Here is a 17170-nt window from a genome sequence, read left to right as displayed (position 1 = left end):
GGCACAGAAAGATTGAGCCGGATGTGAACTTTTCGTTTGACGTCCCAACAATGACATGAGTCCATGTTAGTGATGTTCGATGCCACTGATTTTCTTTCCAATCTGATACTGAATAAAATCCAGGCTTGTGTAAATCTACCCTAAAAAAAATAATCATTTACTGTATAGTTGAGCTAATACAACAACACACATACAAAAAGAAATAGGTAAAATAATAAGATCATTAAAATAAATCATTAAATTAATGACTATAAAATGAAAATGTGCATCTTAATTGTGTCTCTGTTCTCTTCTGTCCTCATCATCATAAATGCCTCCTATTCTGTTGTGGTTTAACCTGAGATGTTTCATAACTCAATAGTTTAGTTACTTTCCCCCGTGTTCCTACATCACCTCCAATGACTGAAGTATCCAAAGTACAAATCAATTTTAGAGCAGAAAGACCTGGTATCAGAAGTATCGATATTTTATCTGACACACAACCAGGCAGCAGTGTTTTTGTCGTGGTGCATCCAAGAAAAACAAGCTGGAGAAAGAAACCTGGACGCGTAAAGTTCCTTGAAGACGTTTCATCTAAGCTGGGGGTTTAAATAGGAACATTTGTGGGCGTCGCCCATCACAAACTGGGATGATGAGAACCTGATTAGTGGTTCTCTAATGACCTAACGAGAGCCAGCTGCTCTTCTCATCTGCAAAACCACGTCCCAAACATCGCGAGCCGCCTTTATTTCGGAGCGCTGCTTTCATCGTGTTGATTTAAAGCACCTGTAAAAACACTGTCTATCCAGCATGTTTAGGTAGCATGCTAACGTTTGCTAACTGGCAAAAAATACTGCAGACTCCTTCGTTTTCTGTAACCGCTCGTCCTCTGGAAGGTTGTGGAGGGGACGATAAAAACTTTCCGCAGACCTTTAGTTAATTGGCTCATGGAGTGGCTCAGTAGGTCGAGTGAGATGTGCACAAACCAGAGGGTTAGTGGTTCAATGCCCGGTACAGGCCTCCTCCCACAGCACATGTCATCTGCATAAATACTATTCACAAAAAACTTTAACACGTCAAAGATCTCTTTCATATTCAACTTGTCATCACTTTATTGTTTAGTCATCGTACATTTTTGGAATCAGACATTCTGTAAAAGAAAAGAAAGAAGAAAAGAAAGAGAAAGAGAAGGGGGCTCCTTTGAAAGTGAGCGTCATGCTGTCGGCTCAGATGGAGACGGGAATCATCAACGAAAGCGCCACAAACAGCGAAGAAACGCAACAAATACAAAGCTGGTTTATTTACACTGGGAAACCCTTCATCACGCGTATCACGCATGACTCGAGACAGAGGGGGGGGGGGGGGGGGGGGGGGGGGGTCTGAATGATCTGTCTGTAATAAAGAAAAGAAACCTCTCCCCTGACATGTGCTCCCCAGCAGCAGAGGAGGAGAGGACACTTTTAACATGAGAGTGGACCAGGATAAATCAGGCGCAACGTCTCCGGCTTTAAGCCTCGTTTTAGTTTGATCTCAGTCGGGTCGAACCAGTTACATGATAGCGACTCTGATTGTTTCCCTTTGTTCTATTGGAAAAAAAAGAAAAACTGCACTATTACAAAGCATTTAACAAACAACTTCTGGTCTCAGCTTCGTGTTATATCCACAACTCTCAGTAAAACTGTGTCAAATCTTGGAATAGCAGCTGCTTTTAGTGGAAAAAACTGTCTTCGAATTCACCCCGCGGGGCCAGAATAAACCCTTAGTTTAAACACTTAGTTAAGACATTTCTGTGCAGAGTGTAGTGAACTTAAAAATGGGAAACTGGGATAATTCCTTGCAGCTGATTGGTTGCAGACGTGGATGAAAGGACGGGACATTCATCTGTTCTGGCCCTGGAGAATCAGGGTTGATCTAGGCACCTTTACCCCCCCTCCCTCCCTCCCCCCCTCCCTCCCTCCCCCCATGCAACCCTTCACTAACACATCGCTCAAGCAAAAAAACAATTAAAAAAAAAAACAACTAAAAGTGTCCAAACTTGTGACAGGTAGTGATGAATCTGTCCATGAGAGGCTCTGTGAGCCCTGCATGCTGCTTCCGTTCATCACTTTTATTTTAGGAGCTTTGAACACACACTTTACTCCAAAAAAAAATAAAAATAAAAATAGCTAAAATATCCACCACGTCGCTGTGGATGACTGGTCAGCAGTTACCAGAAACTTGCACGTAGTTCTGCATGTTATCAGGGACAGATGCAACTAATTCACTCTTATCGTCTGGAAAAGGAGGGTCGAGTCCGACATTTTCATTTTTAAGACACTTGCATGATTCAGTGCTTTACCTTCAACACATCAAACCGCTCCTCTAATGTGACTCATACTGCAACTGGAATATATTCAAATATATGTTATGTGATTTTCACTACGGTAAAACACGTCTATGGGAAGCCCTTTTAACTCGAGGTGCTTGTAAAGCTTGTAAAGTTGTTTCTTTTTTTTAATCAGATTCTACCCATGTATTAAATGCAGTTTTTTTTTCCAGTTATTAGCTGAATATTTTATACAATTTTTAAAAATCAAGGAGACATACGAGCTCTAATACGGAAATATGGATGACAGCCGAAAGACAACACAAAAAAAAATTAAAAAAACAAACACTGCTTGAACAGATGCTGGATCCACGACTCTGCTACTGTAAAAATGTACCAACACATTAGATTCAGACTTATAGAAACGAGGCATCATCATCATCATCATCGTAACCCCGCCCACCCCCCCAGCCAAAAACATAAAAAGGTCCTTTGAAATAACTTTTCCAATTTCCATTACTGCATAGTTCAGCAGGCTGCAGGCTCTGCTAAGGCTACACTCACGGCACGTTAACCAAGTGGAAAAACAGATTTATATTGTAGACTTTCAAATACAAAAGGTTCCTCCTCCTCCTCCTCCTCGTCATTTGTCCAGTGGCTGCACCCACCGCTCCACCACCTCCACCGTGTGTGGGCTGTTCAGTCCCAAATACACTGACACCAATAAGAGACCCACAGTTTTTTGAAGGAGAAGCTAATATTTCGATTACAGTGAAATCTGAAATCATAATAATAATAATAATAATAAAAAATAATAGAGCATTTAATTTATACTTTTTTTTTCTTGTGTTACAACGTAGAACTGCCCAGCATAATTCTCATCCACATCAGTTCGACACACATAAATGTTAACACCTTAACCACAGTTGAACTCAATCCCAATCCTTCCCTGATCTGCAGAGTCTCAGAAAATCAAAGTCACGTGGAAAGAAAAAAGAAAAAGAAAAAAAAAAAAAAGCGACGATAGAAAGAGTAGTGACAGAAAATCAGAGCTTCCCGAGGAGATGATTGGAAGAAATTAAGTCACAGACAAATCCTAGGATGACAAAAATAAAAACTTGGATAAGTTAGAGTCAAAAAAAAAAAAAAAAAAAAGACAAAATGTGCAGAAACCATCATTTGACAAGCTTTGGCCCGCTGTGTTTGTGTGCAAGAGACGGCAGAAGACATTAAATGTCCGGGCAGAGGAAGATCTTCCTCTGGGTCTCTGTCCTGGAAAGAAGAAGAAGAAGAAGAAGGGGGGGAGAAGGAGGGAGGGCAGGGAGGAGACAGAGAAAGAAGGGGGAGAAAGAGCCGGTTTAGCTCTGCCACCTTTGCTGCTCTTCACCTATGAGGCCAGTAGGTGGGGCTGTCGCACCGTAAAAACGCACCCCTCTCCTTCCCTCTGCACACAAGTCAGTGCTCATTGGACACGAATAAAAAATATATATATTAAAAAAAACACACATGTGACCCAAAAAAAAAAAACAAAAACAAAAAAAAAACAAAAAACAATGAGAACAGCAGCGAGGTGACGACTCAGTCGATCTTGACTGCAGCATAGATTTTCCTGATGAACATGTAGGCGGCGTAGAAGCCGATCGTGCCGGTCAACAGCCAGAAGGACAGGACCATCAGGGCCGTGTAGCCGAAGTACAGGAGGGAGGGGATGAACTCCACGATGTCCAGCTGGGGGAGGGGGGGGGGGGTGAAGAGGACAGGGGTCAGTTCCAACATGCATGCACCTGACTTAATCTGCTTTTAATTTCTATTTCAGGTACATGTTACTGTTCATTTCCACACAATTGAGTCAAGAAGAAGAATCTGAAGATGTGCACCTTCAACCTCCATTTTTTGCAACACATTACATTAATTTCTGCAAGATATTTAGGATTAATAGGACCTAAGAAATACAAAAAGTTAGCATCACCTTTTAACAGGAAGTCGTTTTTGGAAAAGAAAGAAAAAAAGTCCTCATATGTGGACAAAGGGATTATTTTATTGTATTATACAATGAAGTCACCAATGTGCAACAAATGTATAAAACTATTCCAATACCTGAACCCTGCTGTGCAAAAACACGACTGGAAACAATGAAGTCCCAACGTCCTCAAACGAGTACTTGCTAATTAGCGACGTTGAAGCTCGTTAATATTGATTGAATGTGTTCATTTGTGTGTCATAGCAAACTAAAAAGGTTAAAAAGCATAAACAAATAGGTTTCAACCGTAAAACTTGATGGGGTGACTGGCTATAGAATGAATGTATTGACCCTTTGCTACAACCAGATTTCAGACTAAAGCGTCCACTCATGAGGACAACAGGTCTAAATGAAGCAGAATAACCTGCCACAAACCTAAAACTTAATGTCCCCGTAAGAGGACACAGGGCCTCAGGAGGTTAACACATTTGAAAACTGACATGACAGGGTTTCTGCAGGTTTGAACAAGTGAAATTTACGTTTTTTTTAAAACCTTTTAAGTAGGAAAAATAAGGAAAATCAGAGAATTACTTGGAAAATAACAAAACTTATTGTCATTCCAGGTCTCATGTGTAGTTTTATTTCTGAATACTGCTAATAGTTATATTTCACAGAGAACTACACGGATCTAACTATGAATCAAAGCAACACACTGAAGAAAAAGCGAATAAAGCGGTAAATGGACGTTAGGACTTGATAAATATGCAAAATATGCTCATATTTACGACCAAGTGGACACGAGACAAGACAAACATTTATGAACAGGACGTAGATATAAGAGTGAAGTTGTGGAAGTGTCTGAAGCAGCTTTTGTTTGTTCGTTTACCTTGTTGACAAAGTAGAAGACGGCGTATATGAGGACGTAGAACGCAGAGCCTCCTGAGACCAGGAAAGTCCTCCACCACCACCGATAGTCCTGGAAAAGACACAGAGGAAGACAAACACAACACAGAACAAAGATGAGGCAGAGATATTCACAGCTTTAAAACACTGATAACACACTAGAAACATTAGAAACTGGATGAACAGATCAGATATGGACATTTTTGGTTTTGAGTTTATTTCAATTTATTAATTTTAAGCAAAAACAAATAGTCTGAAAACCACAATTAATTACCATCCTTAATTAAATGTGCCCAGAGAGTGTCAGTCGTGACAAAAATACAATAAAACAATTTGCATGAACATTAATCATTTGCCAAGAGAGAGAGGTAAATTAAATTCTACATGTCTAGACATGAAATGAAATGAAATAATGAAATGAAGTAATGAAATGAAGTAATAAAATGAAGTAATAAAATGACCGTACCTCTGCACAGAGCTGGAAATAAACCATCACGATGCTGATCTGAGAGCAGGACACCACCAAGATGATGAAGACCAGGAAGAGGAAGCCGAAGAGGTAATAAAACTGATTCTCCCAGATGGCCTGTAGGTGGTGACAAAAACACACAATTAGACCCTAAGAGGAAGGAATAAAGTCAGTCAGTGCGTTTACTGACACAGTTTAATGGAGCTATGCTCTAAACTCGACTTTCTGAATGAGAAAAGTTTACATGCAACGGAGAAAATCAATCCACACTAGGTGGCGAAATGTGTCTTTTCAGCAGGTTAATATAGCCTCCTTTCAGGTCGACCTATTATGTCATAAAATAAGCAACTAGAGTCTAATGCGGCATTTCAAACAACAACCAGATGGAAAATAGTTCAGCTTTTTAATCTCATGCATAGTGTGTGCGCATGTTTTTGCTCCGGGGTCATATGTGTCGTCTAGTTAAAGTCCGATTAAGCCGTAGCAATTTTCAATCTCATTATCTGCGTGTCTTTATCAGAGAAACATGCTTGTTACTTAGGTTGTCCAGTTAAAGTCACATTAAGACAGTGATTTGTTTGTTGTAAACGTACTGACTGACCACACATCAGATACTTTTATCCTCTACAACACTGATTCTCAACCGGTGGTCTGTGGACCCCTAGAAGTCCATGATATGAAAAAGATCATATGACATTTATACAAATAGGATTAATTTACTCAAATGTGACTCAGACATTTATCTACATAAAGTAACAGGACTTTTTTTCTCTAATTGCATCTGTTTCACAAGAGTAATTTACGGTATTTTATTAAAACATTTGGCTGCCGGTTACATTGTTCAAAGTTACTGCAGTTTATACAAACTTCTACCTTCTACACACAATCTGCATCCGTTTCAAATATTGAGGCCCCCACTGTTTCATTCATTTCTTATTAATGCTCTTATTGTGAAACATCTGCAGGAAGGTGTTGTGGGAAACTCATTAATTAGCAGGACCAGGTTAGCACTTTAAATTAAGCTAATGTTACAAACAAACAAAAAAGAAGATGAGCACAGTTACACAATCTCCTCAGGGTAGATGAAAAATATTCACAGGGCCCTGGACCCCAAAAAGACTGAGAACCACTGCTCTGCTGCTCTGGTGATCGGTGAAGCTGAACTTACACTGAATATGAAGAAGAGCTCGATGAACATGGCACCAAAGGGCAGGATCCCAGCCATGAGGATTCTACAGGGAAACAAAGCAAAACGTTATTTTAAAAGGTGAACTGCTCCAACTCCCAACTTGTTGTGACTGGATAAACACTCACCCTACAAACTTGTTCATGTACCAGCGCTGCTCTGGGACCTGCCGGGGGATCTGATTGGTGCGCACTGGGTTATCGTACGGCTGTTTGCGGAAACCGAAGTAGTAGCCCAGGTAGACCAGGGGCATGGAGATACCGAACCACATGCACAGTAAGGCCAGCATCGTGGTGAAAGGAACCTGGAGAGAAGAGAGCGGGGACAGATCAGACTCTAGTTTCCTGGGGTTTAGGGAGTTTTATGGCAGCGTTAGAGGACCAGAACACAAGGTGCTCTACATTCATTTAGACAGAAAAATTCATTGGACTGAATCCAGTCGACTCTTGGAGAAGACGAGGAAGACGAGAGGCTTTAGGAAGCTACTGGGGAGGAACTCGGCCGATACTCAATATTAGAAGATCGGTGTCGGACCACGGGACATAAAAAAAAAAAAAAAGGAAATTGATCAGGACTTCCCTTCCAACGACACATGATTATACTGACACATGTGCTTTTGTGTCCTTATTAACCTCAAACGCAGTAGTACAGATTATAATGTCTAACACTTTTGACATTCGTCAGAGAAAGGAGTGGATCTATTTGGTCTGGACCTCCTCACTTCAAGATGCTGAACTGATGCCTTGAAGGCAAAGTGTGGTCACAGCAAACATCGATTTGATTTCTATTTCTGTTAATTGCTGAAAATAAACTATTAACGCTTCCATTTTTGAAAGCATTCTTAGTTTATAGCATGTGTCTTATTACTTACTGCCCCAGAGGAGTGTTCTCCCCAGATGAAACAATTCAGGATGAAGCAGATTCCAAAAACCACGGCAGGATACAAAGTCGCCGTCTGCAATAGGGGAAACAAAAAACAAAGCACAGCAGAAGTGTCTCCGTTAACCAAAGGCACTTCTGCATTTCCTCACAGAAAGCGAGTGGCTGCAGAACCCGAGACGCGCTGATGATTCATCCTATCGACTCACGCAAAATGCTCCCTTCCTCCACCGATGGCCCTTCAGTGTGCGGTACAGTCTGCCGGCAAAGTAGCCACCGAAGACTCTGCAAGAAAAAAAAATAAAAAAGGAAACATCCACAAGTTAAAAACAAAGAAATGCACAACGACAAAAGTGGCCTCCTCTTCATTTCTGACATATATGGTGCTTTCTTAATGACAGAGATGAATATGACTCTTACCCCATAAACATGAAGAGGAAGCAAGCAGTGGTCATCAAGGCTCCTCTACTAGACGGTGACAACATGCCCAACATGGCAACAACTATAGCACACACAAGAGTTAGAGGAGGAGACTGATACCAGGCTTAAGCTGAAATGCTAAATGTTAAGCTTGAGCTGATGAGTCATTATCTCATAGGCAAACGAAACTCACAGATGACGATGAGGATCATGCAAAAGAGCTGAATCCCTGAGCCCAGCAGGGAGCTGAGGATCATGGGATACTGAGGCGGTCTGAAGACGTCACCGTGGACGTTCTTCCACCCCGACTCCTCCATGGTGTCCTCCTGGTCGGGAAAACACAAAGGTGAGGACAAGACGGGGGGACACAGTGATCTACATGTGGGGGGGGGGGGGGGGGGGGGGGGCAGTCTCTTACGATGTCATCCTCTCTGTTGTAGTTGGCGATGTCCTTCCTCAAGGTCCTGATGATGATCATGCTGAGAATACCTGAGAAGGAGAGAGAAGGCAGGAAATCAGAGGGTTCAACATCTCAAATATCAAAATAAATAACTATTATTTCTTTTATGATTGAGTCAAGTGCAACTTGTGCAAAATGTTGAGGTATTTTTAATAGGAAACTGAAAAGTCATTGCATCACTAAGCCTTATTAGACCCTGTGAGAACTGTTCTACAGACAGTAACTCTATGTCACTGATCAGGCCACGCCCCCTTATGGGTCATAATAAATAAGTTTCTTCTTCGAACAGTTTAAAAGACAAAACTCTTGAGATTTTCTCTGCTCATTCAAAAGAGAGAGACAAAAAACTGTCTATAAAAGGTGTGCACGGTATCCAGTATTTGTGTTTGTATTAGTATAAAATTCAAAATAGTTGTAAAAATATATTATTTTGTAGATTTATTCTTGACTTGAAGATGATTTGGTTCTTGTGCGAGACAACAGGGGCGACTGTGGGTCAGTAGGTAGAGAGGTTGCAGGTTCAATCCCCAGATTGTGACACATGAGGTGTGTTTGTGTTAGTGAATGAGTAGATGTGTTGTATTTACCACCACAGGTTTGTTTACACCCAAATGTGGGCGTGGCCTAATTTGCTACTATCATATATAGTGGTGCTGACAAATTAAATATAAAAACTGGAAATCATCCAAGCCCAGAGGATGTGACAGTCGAGCTGCACAGGATTTCTAATAAGTTGGACGTACCAGAGAGGAAGAAGACGACCACCACGGAGTTGACGATGGAGAACCAGTGAATCTGGACGTCGCTCATGGTCAGATACGTGTCCCAGCGGGACGCCCACTTTATCTCGCTCTCCTGCACAGAGACGACAAGAGGCTCAGACGTTTCTTCCTCATCATTTCTTTCATTTTAACAGGTGGAAAAAAAGAAATCTGTGCAAATAAACGGCTCAGTAGCAGGATCGGTTTAACATGGTTTACAGGTATCATAGTTGAGTGACTGAAATTGAAAGTTATTCATAAATATATTGTAGTAACACTGTTGACATGTGATGAATCCACACCTGACTCACACATGGATTTAACTCATTTCCTTGAGAAGTTTAATGTCATGTGTTTTTAATGGGTAACTTTGGCTGAAAGTGATTTCTCGGACACAGATACAATTTGTTATTTTCCATTTGGAAATTGAAAAATTGCCAGAAAAGAAACACCTGTCATGAGGATCTGATCTTAACAAAAAGAAAACAATCATTTTATTATTGTTTAGCTGATTTGAAGATGATTGTTTTAGTGAAACCTAGTCATTTTTTTTAAATTAAAAAGTGATTGTTTCCAGAAATAAATAAATACAGATTTTGTTAAGATGTGATCATAACGAACATAAAAAACATTATTTGTGCTTTTAATAAAAACGTATGTAAGTTATATCCTATTGACTTGAGTTAAGGAAGTTGTTGCTGCCTCCAGTGGAATCACTATTCACACATGTGTAACTTAACTCCACGTGGCTACAATGAATCCATCAACATGAATATGAGGTGAACTAACCAAACCAGTGATAGAATTACACACAGCCTACTCTAAATTCAACAATCCCATCTCTGTTTAGAGTCATTTGATCACAGGAGTGAAGGTTCATTTAAAAAATCTCCCCCCACTCGGTCTCCACCGGATCTGAACGGGGTCAAACACCCCGATCAGGGCAGTTTACAGGCTGATCACGCTCCTGGTTTCTGGTCACTGACCTCCCAGTGGACAGAGTAGGTGAAGAGGACCTCGTTCTCCTTGTTTGGCTCAATCTCCTGGGGGGCGGAGCCACTGGCTTCAGGCAAAATGCAAGTCTTTTCCACGGCCTTCAGATCTGAGCAGAACAACAACAAAGAGTTTCAACAACTGTATCTCCTTAGTGTCTGTGACATCACGCAACTCGTTGGCACCGACCTTCCACTTTGACACTCTGAGGCACGACCTCGAATCGCACCACCCTGTAGTCGTGAACGTCGCCCTCCTCCAGTTTCTCCCTGTGGTAGTACAGGATGAAGGACAGGTGGTTGTGCAGATAGAACTGGGAGGGAGGAAAAGAGAAAAGAGGATGAAACAAAGATGAGTAACGGGCACAGATATATAGAGGATGTGAACGTGATGTCACAGTCAGCTGAAGTCTCCATGGTTACGATCACTGAGTGGCAAAAAAGTGACATATGAGCATGAAGATTAGCAGCATTAGCTTTAATCTAGATTGTAAAACTGTATAACAGTAAAAATAGAGATATATTTTTAGAGATATCTCAAAAGAGAAGCAAATGTATCACTGCATTAGAAGAAATAACTGGAATCCAGACACAGAAACCTGGTGTTGTGGTTCATTTAGTGTCAGATATTATTTATTTATGCTGTATTTATTGATGAAGTCAAACCTTAAGTTACTTCTTAAGTTACTTCTTAAGTTACGTCAGATAAGTTTGTGGATGTTGTTGTGTTGCCGTAGTTACAGCCGACAGTAACTATTTCAGTTCCAACAATAAATAACAATAAAACAATAAACTGAATGTTTGTGATCACTCCTCGTCGTCCTTTTAATGCTACAGTATTATGTGGCTAACGCTACTTCTCAGTAAAGCTCTTAGCGTTAGCATCTTTTATTTAGCTACATTTATCAGAACTGAAACCAACTGAAACTGAGGCTAATCCACTTTTCTAAATCTACACTAGTTCGTGTGGATCATTGTTGAGTCCAGCTGTTATTAATTTGATCTGATGATGCACATTTTCCCCTGGTCTCACTGCATTTACTGATACATATCACCATGTTTTTGTCCCTCAGGGGACGTGTCCCTGGAAGAAGGGGACATGAATGCATAGTCTCTATAGGGACGATTATTTAGTTCTACTACTTCTTTTACACCCTCATGTACAGGAGCCATGTGAAGTGTTGCCAGCTTCATCACAGTGGATACAACAACAAAAAAAACAAACAACCAATATTAATAAGGCACAAATGTTGAATTCTCATTAACGATCACAGTCCTTCGTTTACTTGCACTCTTTCCATATATCCTCTACCTTGTTGTTGTCGACGAAGCCCAGCCTGTATCCGTGTTCAAACTGGATATCCTTCACTATGTCCTTCTTCAGCTCCTCCTCCCCTCCTGCCTCTCTGTTGGGGTACAACTCCAACCTGGTGGCAACTGGAAGGTTATCTGCAATACTGAAATGAACCAGAAGGATGTTCTCAGTTAGCTTTGTTTCCTGCACTGAACAAAAGGCCAAGTAAATGTTACAGGCTACAGACAGAAGGGACGCTCACAGGTGAACATAATACTCCTCCTGGATCCGCTCAGCAAACAGTTTGCTGTCGTCTACGCTGAGCTTCTTCTTGTTGCACACCACCTCGCACTTCTTGTCCTTGCTCATCTCAACATTGTAGAGAGTATTCACAATACGATCGCCTCGTAAAACCTCCCCTATAAAAAAACAACACACACATTAAAAGAAATCACAGAAATAGAGTTTAGTATTATTAAGTGTTGTTAAAAAGCTTACCCAGGTTCTCTCCCTTGTAGAAAACGGTGTCTGGCTTACAGAAAGGCAGGGAGTAGTATTCATAAGGAAGCTGGGTACGTGAGCTGGTCAGCTTCACTGCCTGAAAAACAAATCAACACAATGACTTTAATAGGGATACGCAAAACAATATCAACCCAGCGTGGTCTCACTTTTTTTTTCTCAGCCACCTTTTTCTCCACAAGCTACTTTTTATTTTATTTTTTTATTATTTATATTAATATGATTGATAAACTATAAAAATAAAACAAAAGAATATGACTTTTTATTGCCTACACTTTATTTTATTTAGTTTTCACTGTTAGTTTTAACCTGTTGAAACTATTTTTATTATGTTTGTATATTATATTAAAACTACCTCCGCGATGACATGTAAATATGAAATACCTGTAATTCCTGTTCACTTCCAGTCATGTTTACATCCTCCATAAACAGTTTGGATAGTTAATACATTCATGGCATAGTTTTTTCTTTTTTGTATATACTTTGCATTGTTCCGTGTTTTGTTTTTTGTTCCTAAAAAGCGCCTTGTTTTCTGAATGTGAAAGACGTAGGATATAGTATGAATTAGTTTGTTTAAACTACAAAGCCGTTGTGAGTTCAGTCATTAAGGTGGGTCCTGCCTTCACCTGGATAAATACAGCTGCGTCGCTCGTAAAACTTTGGTGTGGTTACGTTTTTTTTTTTTGTGTGAAAGTGAAGTCAAACCACTGAGGTTTAACGAACTGCAGCCACTTGAGAGACTTTCTACTAACTGTAAAAACCAGAGCTGCAACAACTCGTCCTAATAAGAGGAAAAACTGACAAAGAGAAGTGACGGGTGTTGTTAGGAATAAAACTACTCTTATATAATATTTGATTCATACAAATCTTCAGCAATAATTTATATTTATTAAGCTGAAACAGAGGCAACTTGACTTGTAGTTTCTTGAAGACGTTTCCTCGCATTCTATCTGAAAGTGTCGGTGATGGAAACAGGAACACCTGCACGTGTTTCTCATCAGAAACTCGTATGACCAGAGTCAGTTAATGAGCAGACTATTAAACTAACATCAGTCTGCAGACTGCTCGTATACCTGCACACTAACTGCAAAGAGTGGCTGAGAAGTTCAGCCCCGTTATGACCTATAAACGCATTTCAGAAAAGCCCTGTTATGACCTATAAACGCATTTAATTCTTACCTTAATATCTACTGTCTCTCCCTCGCGGAAGTTTCTGGGAGCGACTCCAGGAACGTAGAAGGGGTGGACCACAGGCAGCAGGGACAACAGCAGCAGGGCCCACCACCACGTCTCCTGCAACATCACAGCGCTGGAGTTTTAGCACGCAAACAGGACATGTGCGCTAGTTAAAATAATTGTGTGCACTGATACGAGAGAAGGAAACTGATGACTGTGCACTGACGGCAGAGCGAGCGTGTAATGTCGATCCCCACTGATCACACTCGCTTTCTTTTTGGCGAAACGCACCAACATCCGTCAGGTAATAGATGTAATATATATATATATATAAAAAAGTTTATGTTTTATTCATGTAAAATAATTTCTAAGGTAACCTTTGGCTGGAAGACATATATACACCAATCAGGCAAAACATTACGACCATATTCCTAATAAAAATAATAATAATACATCGTTTTTACATTTTTTAGATGCTCATAATTGTAGCAGGCAGACAGAAACGTGGCTGCATCCAGGGAGCACACAACAGGGGGGAAGGTGGGTTCAGTGTCTTGGCCAAGGACACAACAGACAGGGCGGAATCGAACCGCCAACCTCACTGTTATTGGACAACCGCTCTACAACCTGAGCTACTGCCGTCCTAACATTGTGTAGGTCTCCAAAAACAGGTGTGACTCATCAGTGAATGGACATGTGTCTTCTGATTGTGTCTTGAGGTGTTTGCAACCAGGATGTTGTTAGTCGGGGCCTCTGTGGATCATCCCACAGATACTTGACCAGTTTGGGATTTAATAAATTCGGAGTCCAGGTCAACACTTTGTGCCGTTCTTCATGTTTCTTCTGAGTTGTTCCTAAAGTGTTTTAAGGAGTGTAAGTAACATCCACACGAATGAATGCCAGGTCCAAAGGTTTTCCCAGAAGAATATTTAATCGTCACAAGATGGTTGATGATTATTTACTCCTCCTGTCAAAGGTCATAACGTTGTGCACAGTAATGACTGGAGGTCAAATCAAGCAAATAATGATTCATTTAACAATTATAAAAATATGACACTGGCACTTATAACGACGTCGTGAAGCCGAAGCAAAATCCAAATAGGAGAAAATGAACAATCAGGGAATGGATGTACTGTTTATTTCTCTGGACGCAATGTGTGCATATTTAAGCAGAAACGCTGGGAGTCGATTTGCATGAAGCAGACGGACACTCGGTTCTATAGGGAAAGAAAAAGCGGAGACAAAAGACAATGCGGCAGGTGATTCAACAGTGGCAGTTTCCTGGCAGAGAGGAAGAAAGAGCCTCTCATGACATCTCCACTAGTGTTTACTGATTAAACTGATTGACAACCCTGGCAGGCCAGGAATAAGCGTTTAAACTTAAACTTAAATGGAAATGTCAGCAGACTGGATTTGAGTCGTGCTTCGATCCAAAAGCCCCATCACCCTTGATGTGCACGTCCACCCACAACACGTCTACTGTCTGGTGACAAAACTGGAATAACTGCATTTTTTCTCGCTGTCTTAAAGAAATGACATAGCACCCTCAAAAGATGCCATTACTACTATTGTTATTATGAGGATTTGTGGATATTAAAACATTTTGCTCAGTGTCACAAAGCCAGACTTGACTACTACAACATCACTGCTTATTAGAATCCCCCCAAAAAAACCTACAGAAACTTCAGTTCATCCCAAACAGCCCGAGTTATAATGAAAGTTCACAAACAGGAACCTCCGTTGGTTCTTCATAACCTCCAGAATCCAATATAAAGTTGCTCTCATGCATCCACGGCAACGCCCCAGAACACCTGACAGACCTCCTCCTCATCCCCTCACACATCCACTCTACTCCTCCCGTTTCCTCCTCCAACCAGAAACTCCCTCCCTGACCATCTGAGGAATCCTCAATCTCTGGACGTTTTTCTTTGTTTTTTTTAAAAAAAAAGACTTTCCTGTTCAGACAGGCCTTTCTTAATCCCCGTAGTCACTGGACTCCTTCATTTTTTATTTATTTTTTTAAGATAAGATGCAGATGTACAATGCACAGTGAAATGTACTGTTGTACCTGCAGTCAATAGTAAAAAAAAAAAGTAATGCAGCACACAAGATAAAAAAAAATATAGGTGTAGATGTACAACTGAGAGAAATAAAATTAAATATAAACTGTAAACAGGCAGCACAGCGGCTCGGTGACCTCTCCAGGTTGTACCCGGCGCTGGGATAGGATCCAACAACCCCCCCGCGACCACAGTGAGGATAAACAGTGGTATAAGATGAGACGAGATAAACTGTGAACTTAGCTCGTATATACATGAAGCAGCCGTGTGGATAAAGTGCAGTGATGCAGTGGTTTTTAAGTCCAGTTAAGGCTTATGGATGGATGGATGGGGATAGAAACTCTTCATCAGAAACATTATTATGATCCATGACATTATGTACAGTGAGTTCTTCTACTGGAGTGGAGGAAGTAGCAGGGATGTGCGATACTTTTCTATGTCTACTTGTGTATATCAAACTTCTCTTTAATCAGAACAATTAAAGACAATCTGTGCACATCAACAAGTCAATAGAAAATAAGAAACATCCCCTCTGACTTTGATATAACTCTTTTTGGAGCATTTCAGGTTAGAACTTCACAGAATTTAAACATTGACAACAAAGCTCTCATTCTTATTCTCGATCATTTCCCATTTATATGTTTTTTTTGTTATGGTCTACGTGTATATGCAGTGTGATGTATTTTCACTACGTACCTGTGTCTCTGAATTTAAGGACTTTTTACCTTTTCTTAGAACTGATTCATAAATATTCTATTATATCATATTTCTCCTGAAAGCGAACGTGGTATCGATATATTTCTGTGAAGACCGATTCTAGAAAACACACACGCGTCTAGATCGGAAGTGTTTCTAAGGTCGATACGTTCATCCCTAATGCACAGCCAGTCACTGAGCTACACACACGCTATCAGAACAGCACGGTGTAACAACAGGGCTAGTTTAGCTGTTTGTTGGCTGTTTTTTGTTGTGTATTGCGTATTTTGTGGCTAATCTCCAGCTTTCGTGCTCGCATCTTTCGCTCTATTAACCACGCCGGTCAACAGCGTCAAAGCGGAAGATCCCGGAGCTGACTTTCACCTCGCTGTAAAAAAACAAGTGACAGTTTGACAACCGAGTCCGTGGATATTTGTTACCCCACATCGGCGCAGTTTTAAAAACCAGACAAATTCTGCGAATCAGTTTTAGGAGCCTCGAGCTCAGTGCTAACGGTAGCTAGCTAACTCAGGTAGCTAGAGAGCGTCCACATTCAAACAGCAGCGGGACAAGTAGACGCTAAATGTCCCGTTTACCGGTTCAGGTGTGTCCCTACTTTGCCACGGTGACACCCCTGCTCCTCACTTAATTGGGAAAAGGAAAAAAAGCGAGCAATGAGTAGTTTGAAGAAAAAGAGTTCGTTTTTTCACTTACCACAGCCGCGGCCGCCATTTTGAATACGTGTCATTAGTGACGTTGCGGAAGTGGCTCGATGTGAGTTTTCTTATTTCGAATAAATTAAAAATATATATTTTTTAATTCATAAACACACAGAGAAATGTAGTTTAAACACACACAAAAAAAATCTCCAAATTTCAGTTAATTAAAATTCATAAATCTCACCAATTAAGAAAATACACCTCAAGTACGAAAAAAGTTACATATAATTAATACATTTATTTATATATTATATTTAATATATAAATATTTATTTATATTTGTTTTGAGGTAGATTCAATTTTAGAAATATTTTCTTTTTAATTATATTTGGTCTGTAAAAAGAAAAGTAGGTAAGATGGGAAATAATGAGCAGCGATACTGTATCACTATT

The 17170-nt window shown here is 40.4% G+C and overlaps 1 protein-coding gene across 1 annotated transcript; it reads right to left on the bottom strand.

Annotated features, from left to right (window-relative positions):
- Positions 1-1066: 1066 nt before the first annotated feature.
- tm9sf4 (transmembrane 9 superfamily protein member 4) lies at positions 1067-16818 on the bottom strand. Its single transcript, XM_047582972.1, has 18 exons — positions 16774-16818; positions 13307-13420; positions 12107-12206; positions 11871-12027; positions 11627-11771; positions 10505-10628; positions 10309-10424; positions 9305-9416; positions 8520-8590; positions 8295-8427; positions 8102-8183; positions 7891-7966; positions 7674-7757; positions 6931-7106; positions 6785-6848; positions 5614-5733; positions 5131-5220; positions 1067-4012 (listed from the first exon to the last, which is right to left on the bottom strand). Exons 1-18 carry the CDS (start codon positions 16789-16791, stop codon positions 3863-3865), a joined length of 1932 nt encoding a protein of 643 aa, XP_047438928.1. The 5' UTR covers positions 16792-16818; the 3' UTR covers positions 1067-3862.
- Positions 16819-17170: the final 352 nt, after the last annotated feature.

The sequence above is a fragment of the Mugil cephalus genome, chromosome 1 (genome assembly GCF_022458985.1).
Source record: "Mugil cephalus isolate CIBA_MC_2020 chromosome 1, CIBA_Mcephalus_1.1, whole genome shotgun sequence".
In the NCBI taxonomy this organism is placed as follows: Eukaryota; Metazoa; Chordata; class Actinopteri; order Mugiliformes; family Mugilidae; genus Mugil; species Mugil cephalus.
This window is presented reverse-complemented; position numbering and strand designations above follow the sequence as displayed.